The sequence below is a fragment of the Sardina pilchardus genome, chromosome 4 (assembly GCF_963854185.1).
Source record: "Sardina pilchardus chromosome 4, fSarPil1.1, whole genome shotgun sequence".
Taxonomy (NCBI): Eukaryota; Metazoa; Chordata; class Actinopteri; order Clupeiformes; family Clupeidae; genus Sardina; species Sardina pilchardus.
The window spans coordinates 32502848-32510347 of record NC_084997.1 but is presented as its reverse complement, the minus strand read 5'-3'; the positions used below and the strand labels follow the sequence as shown (position 1 = coordinate 32510347).

General features: G+C 47.0%; 1 protein-coding gene across 1 annotated transcript in view; it reads left to right on the top strand.

The window, feature by feature from the left end:
- Positions 1-7500, top strand: part of LOC134078870 (neuropilin-2-like) — a gene marked incomplete at its 3' end in the record, with an annotated part of 110284 nt that overhangs the window by 62225 nt on the left and 40559 nt on the right. Inside the window, 2 exon segments of the mRNA XM_062535034.1 lie at positions 3664-3819; positions 4165-4334. Coding sequence (XP_062391018.1) covers positions 3664-3819; positions 4165-4334 — 326 coding nt within the window.

Sequence of the window (7500 nt, the reverse complement as noted above, 5' to 3'; positions counted from 1 at the left end):
AGTAGCTGCCAGTCTGGTCTTCAATTCTGTCAGCTCTGCCTCTTGTGCTGCAGTTTCCATCTTCAGATTCTCCACTTCAGTCTCACTGGCAGACAGTCTGGTCTCTTGTGCTGCATTTTCCATCTTCACGTTCACCACTTCAGTTTCACTAGCAGTCAGTCTGGTCTTCAGCACGGCCATCTCTGTGTGTAGAGCATCATTCTCATCCTCCATTTTGTGCAGCAGTATTTGGGTGTTCAGAAGTTCATTCTGGGCAATAGTCAGCTGTACTTTCTGCTCCGTCATCATGTCTCTGAGTTCCCTGAGCTCTGCATATATATCTACGTGCCCAGTGCTCTGGCTCTCTGTCTGAACTTCAGTCTGGGTGCTCTGAGTCTGAGCTCCACACATGGAGAACAGCAGCACCAGCAGTGGGATGACGGCCCTCATGTTCACCAACACGCTCTGTCACACACAGCAGTAAGTAGTGATACTGTAACAGTACAATAGCTACAACAGATATGACTAGTAGTAGTAGTTGTACCAGTTGTGTCTGAGACTGAGAGTTTGTGAACACCCTCTTTATATACCTTAGTTAGTGTGTATATAAGAGTTCTAATCGCTTGTGGGCTGGACTTAAGCTCAGGGACGCTGATCACATAGGTATGATAAGGTGTTTTTTCCAGCACATACTGTATCTGTTTATTCAGTTATCAATGTTGTGGGAAAGTAAAACCTGGCCATACATTTCTATTTTTTTTTTTAAAACAATTCTGGGGCACAAGACCTGGGGTCATCCTCACACACACACACATACACGCACAACCTGACATTATCTACCATGGCAGCAGTCACTCACTTGGGCCACAAGGTGAAGGGGCCGTCCAAACACACACACACACACACACACACACACATACACGCACAACCTGACATTATCTACCATGGCAGCAGTCACTCACTTGGGCCACAAGGTGAAGGGGCCGTCCAAACACACACACACACACACACATACACACAGACATATACGTACATATGCATACACACACACACACACACACACACACACACACATACACACACAGACATATACGTACATATGCATACACACACACACACACACACACACACACACATATAGTATATTCAAACACACACACACACACACACACACACAGACACACACCAGCATGGCATGCGTATAATCACAGTCACTCACTCACGCACACACACACACACACACACACACACACACACACATGCATGAAGACACACTCATGTTGACAGACATATACATTTGTACCTCTGCCACCATCATTAATTCGGCCCACCCCCCACTAATGCAACCCAGACAGAACATGTGGAAATCTCCCTGTCAGACATTCACACACACACGCACACACACACACACACACACACACACACACACACACACACACACACACACACACACACACACCATATCTGCGCAGACTGTCACCATGTGTGGCAGATGTTTGGTTGCGTGCTGCTGGTGGCCTCCTGTAGTGGGCTAATACGTCTGTCCTCATCTGTGTGTGTGTGTGTGTGTGTGTGTGTGTGCGTGTGTGCAGCACAGATGCACATGTGAATATTAGGTTCAGACACACACACACATGCTGGATATTAATGGACCCGATCACACACGTACACCAAACTAGCAACAACACTGATCTCTCTGTTCAATATTTTAACTCAGACATGACTCACACACACACACACACACTCACACACAAACTGAGAGGGAGTGAGGAACACAGAGAGAGATACAGAGAGAGAGAATGTGTGGAAGAGAGTGAACTCTGGAGAGAGAGAAAAAGAAAGCCAGAGATGAAAGAGGAAAGAGAAGTGAGAGGAGAGAGAGAGAGAGAATGGAAAAGAGAGATGCAGAGAGAGAGAGAAAGAGAGAGAGAGGGCTGGGTATTTCTCTTCTCCTCCTCCCTCTGTGGAAGGGAGAGAAATCGATGGCATGATCGATGGAGGGCTCTCCCCTCCACCTCTGAGCCAAAGCAACCGGCAGCACACAGGATGAATTCATTACACACACACACACACGCGTGTGCACGCGCGCACGCACGCACGCACGCACGCATGCAGGCACGCACACACACACGCACATGAAGCCAGGCACCCTGCTGCACTACTCCATATGCATTTACAAATGTACACAGTCACGCACACACACGCACACACACACACACACATGAAATGTGTAACATGAACACACACACAGACACATTTCTATGTATGTATTAAGTATGTGCACAAATTCATTCACACACACACAACACATGATGCAGCCCTGCGTTCTATGCCAGGAATCCTAAATCACACACATCTGTGAAAAGAACACACACACACACACACACACACACACACACACACACACACACACACACACACACACACACACATATGATGAAGAGAAAGGGAAACAGAGAAGAAGAGGAATGATAGATAGACTCTAGACTGTGGATGAGGAGGAAGACAATCTGAGCCCAGGTCTACGGCAGCTGGCAAGGGACAGAAAGCACTGCGCCTTTTTCCTCAACCACAAATCTCCTCTCATGTCATCTTACATACAGCAGACGGATGAAGCACAGGCTTAGCTGGCCTTCTGAGACATGGGCACACACACACACACACACACACACACACACACACACACACACACACACACACGTCTATCCCAGGCTTATGTGTGTTAAAGCTCTTAGACACTCTCACTGGGAACTCCTCATTCTGCAGAGAGAACAGTCTGGATATGACTGGGACTGGAGGAGGGGAGAGAGGGAGAGAGGGAGGGAGGGAGGGAGGGAGGGGGAGAGAGTGTGTGTGAGAAGAGAGAGGAGGAAAGAGATGGATAGCACACTGCAAAGAGGAGGAATAGAGAAAGGGAGATGAAAGAGAAAATGGTAATGATCAGAAAACATGGAGATGAGATGATGAGAGTTGAAAAGGTGCTAAGGAGGGTAAATAAACATAGAGATTCACCTTTCACACTGTACTGCTCACATTACCAAGCCACCTTAGACTGGGGGGGTTCATACACATGTTTAAACTCTATGCGTCTTTCTTTTGTGTGTGTGTGTGTGTGTGTGTGTGTGTGTGTGTGTGTGTGTGTGTGTGTGTGTGTGTGTGTGTGTGTGTGTGTGTGTGTGTGTGTGTGTGGGCTAGAGGAAGGGGGTACATAATATATGATGTGCTGTGTCAGTCCTGTGGATATATGTTTATGTGTATTGGAATGAATGTGTCTACTCTATGTCTCCTACAGTATGTGTTTATACTCTTACCAGTGAGACCAAAGATCACTGTCATGCAGGCATCACCATAACGTCTATTCTACCATGCCACTGTATCTTAAGCTGCTGGGACCTTGAATTTCCCCTTGGGGATCAATAAAGTATCTATCTATCTATCTATCTATATATCTATCTATCTATCTACCTGTACTATCTATCTATCTATCTATCTATCTATCTATCTATCTATCTATCTATCTATCTACCTGTCAGTCTATCATGCTAACCCGGTGAATCTCTGACTGAATATATGTGCACCCAAGCATATCTTATGAAGTTCATACACATCTTACAATTCTATGCTTCTTTCTTTTGTGCGTGTGTGTATGTGTGTGTGTGTGTGTGTGTGTGTGTGTGTCTGCAGTGGGCCCTCTGATTGGTCGTCACTGCGGTACAAAGATCCCTCCTGAGGTGCAGTCGTCCACGGGCATCCTGTCTCTGTCCTTCCACACGGACATGGCCGTGGCCAAAGATGGCTTCTCCGCACGCTACAACATGACCTACAAAGAAGCCAGCGACAGTGAGTACTGCCCCAGAACTCATCAGCACTGTGTGTGTGTGTGTGTGTGTGTGTGTGTGTGTGTGTGTGTGTGTGTGTGTGTTTGTGTGTGTGTGTGTGTCCGTCCCTCTGTGTGGGGGGAGTTCGTTTTTGTTGTCTTTTGGTCAATTGCTTTGTTTATTCAGCTCTCTCTATTTTTGCCAACATGCTCTGAGTCTGACCATTGCCTGCACTCTCTCCATCTCTCTCCATCTCTCTCTCTCTCTCTCTCTCTCTCTCTCTCTCTCTCTCCATCTCTCTCTCCATCTCTCTCTCTCCATCTCTCTCTCCATCTCTCTCTCTCTCCATCTCTCTCTCCTCCTCCAGACTTCCACTGTAGCAATGCCCTGGGCATGAAGTCCGGCCGTATCTCCGACGACCAGATCACGGCCTCGTCGGTCTTCTACGACGGCCGCTGGAACGCGCAGCAGGCTCGCCTCCACAACGAGGACCACGGCTGGACGCCCAGCACCGACAGCCAGAAGGAGTACATCCAGGTGACCTGACCGTTCACCTTTCACCTTTCACCTCTGAGGATCACCAAAAACATTGTTTAGTAACTACCATGAGAGAGAGAGAGACATATAGATTGATAGATAGAGAGAGAGGGAGAGATAGAGAGGGAGAGAGAGAGAGAGAGAGAGAGAGAGAGAGAGGGAGGGAGAGAGAGAGATTGAGAGAGAGAGAAGCTAGATAAGTCGTGGGTTTGTGTCCAGGGCGCCAGCGCTGTGCCCTTGATCAAGGCTCTTGACCCCTGGTTGCCGTGGGGAGACCGGCCCTGGTTATAACTGACATGGGAGCTGCTTTGGGTTGGAGCTTCAGACAAAATGAATAAGTAATTAGTATGAAGGACTCTGTTTCCCTAAATGAAATGCATAATGGCGTATGAATGAATGGCCCAGTCAACGGAGACTCCCTATAGAATGCTGTGCTGGTCCTCAGAGTGTGTTGCAGTTGAAGGGTGGTTCAGTTGAGAGTCACAAACAAGCTGTCTGTGCAAGTAAGCCAAACTTCCATAAAGAAGTTTCGGCGCAGAAATCGAGCCAAAAATAAAATAAAATAAAAAACAACGTTCTAGATTTTTTTTTTTTGTCAAGATAAATCCATTAATTGGACTCTTAAACTTTAACATTCACACCACCAGCCCTCCCCACCTTTACCCAAAAGCCAATAAAAAATAAACCCTTTCCAAATGAATGGGTGAATCAAATAAACCCTTTCCAAATGAATGGGTGAATCAAATAAACCCTTTCCAAATGAATGGGTGAATCAAATAAACCCTTAAATGAATGGGTGAATCAAATAAACCCTTGAATGAATATGGGTGAATCAAATAAACCCTTAAATGAATATGGGTGAATCAATTTAACCCATAGACTGTATACAGTCTGTGATGTAACCCTTAAATGAATATGGGTGACTCACATAGACCCTTACCAAATGTATATGGGTGAATCAATTAAACCCTTAAATGAATATGGGTGAATCAATTTAACCCTTCAATTAATATGTGTGAATCAGATACACCCTTAAATGCATATTGGTGAATCAAATACACCCTTAAATGAATATGGGTGAATCACCCTTAAATGATTATGGGTGAAATAAACCCTTAAATGAATATGGGTGAATCACATAGACCCTTACCAAATTGATATGGGTTAATCGAATAAACCCTTAAATTGATATGGGTGAATCACATAAACCCTTAAATGAATATGGGTGAATCACATAGACCCTTACCAAATGCATACGGGTGAATCGAATAAACCCTTAAATGCATACGGGTGAATCGAATACACCCTTAAATTGATATGGGTGAATCACATACAGTGCACCCTCACCACATGCATATGGGGGAAAGACAAGCTGTCAGGTGGAGGGAAGACATAAGATGGAGAGGCTCTGACCTTCTGACCAAAGATGGACACGCTCCCGAGGGACAAAGAAAGAGCCGGCCATGTAAGGTGAGCTCTCGTGGCGGCCGTAAGCGGCTCTGCCCTTTGTGATGCCCGCCACACACACACACACACACACACACACACACACACACACACACACACAGACACACACACACTGTTCTAGAGTCTTGGGGAAGTTCCATGATGCCATTGTTGCCACCTTCGCCAGTCCCACCCGCCCCCATCCGACCCAGAAACAGCCCCTGTCAGGCGGAATTTATGCCAAGCGCTCTCCGAACCGCGAGAGACCCTTCCGGAACCTTCCGGGGCGGCCACGCCTGGCTGACGGACTGACTGACAGGATTCTAAATTCTCCGCGTCCGTCTTCCGTCGGGGACAGGAAGGGGACAGTGCCAGTGGCCGGGGTGGCGGGGCAGACGCGCGGGGACGTGCCAGGCTAGTGGCCCAGGACCCTGGCATGATGCCCGCCAAGGAAGCAGGGTGTGGTGGCATCTCTTTGGTGGAGCGTTACCTTTAGGAGAAGTGTGTGTGTGTGTGTGTGTGTGTGTGTGTGTGTGTGTGTGTAAAAGTCTATGGGGGTTGTAGATCATAGCCAGCATGCCAGTAGGTGTCCCAGCTGTTGTGTTGTGTTAACACCTAACACAGAATTATAGATACACACACACACACACACACACACACACATAGAGGCACGCACACATGCACACATGCACACACACACACACACACACAAACACACACCATTCACACTTGTCACGTTGTCTCAGCCAAAAGCCCCCTTAAGTGTATATACTGTACATCCATGCCCACATCTGAAAAACACACATGCACACATACGTGCACACACAAACAAAGAAATAAAAGTACAACATACACACAATCACGTGCACTCCCATACAACACACACAGACACACAGACACACAGACACACACACACACACACACACACACACACACACACACACACACATAGTTGGAAGGCCCACCCTGGTGAACAGCTGAGAGAAATGCCTACATGCCTCCAGCACATACATCTTACTGGGGCCAACACCTCTCAGTCCATATCAGATAACTCCGTGTGTGTGTGTGTGTGTATGTGTGTGCGCCGGTCTTCTCTCTCATTCATTGCCCACACAATATCTCTCCTCCTCTCCTCAGCACTAGTCTCTCCTCTCTTCCTTGTAGTCTCTTCCTCTCTCTCTCTCTCTCTCTCTTGCTTCATCACTGACTCCCTTTTCGTTCTTTATTCTGTCACCTCATCACCATTCATCACTGGCGGATGACTTCTTCAAAGTCAATCCTAATCCCTTTTCTTTCTCACTCTGCATTCTCTCTCGCTTTTCTCCCTCTGTGTTACGTGTTTCATCACTCTCTCTCTCTCTCTCTCTCTCTCTCTCTCTCTCTCTCTATCTCAATCTCTCTATCTCCATCTTTGTCACTTAGTTGCTCTCTCCAATTCCTCCCTCTTGCTCCACCACTCTGTGTTCCTATTCCATCTTTCTCTCTTTCTCTCTATATCTTCCTCTATTTTTCTCTCTCTCTCTCTCTCTCTCTCTATTTCTCTCTCTCTCTCTCTCTCTCTCTCTCTCTCTCTCTCTCTCCCTCTCTCTGCTTTGTCATACCCGGTGTGTGTGTGTGTGTGTGTGCGCACTGTGCTGTGCTGCGCTGTGATGCTAACAGGCGTTTGATTGATGAGGGTTCTTTCCCGGGAATAAATAGTTAGCAACAGCGCTCCTCACCG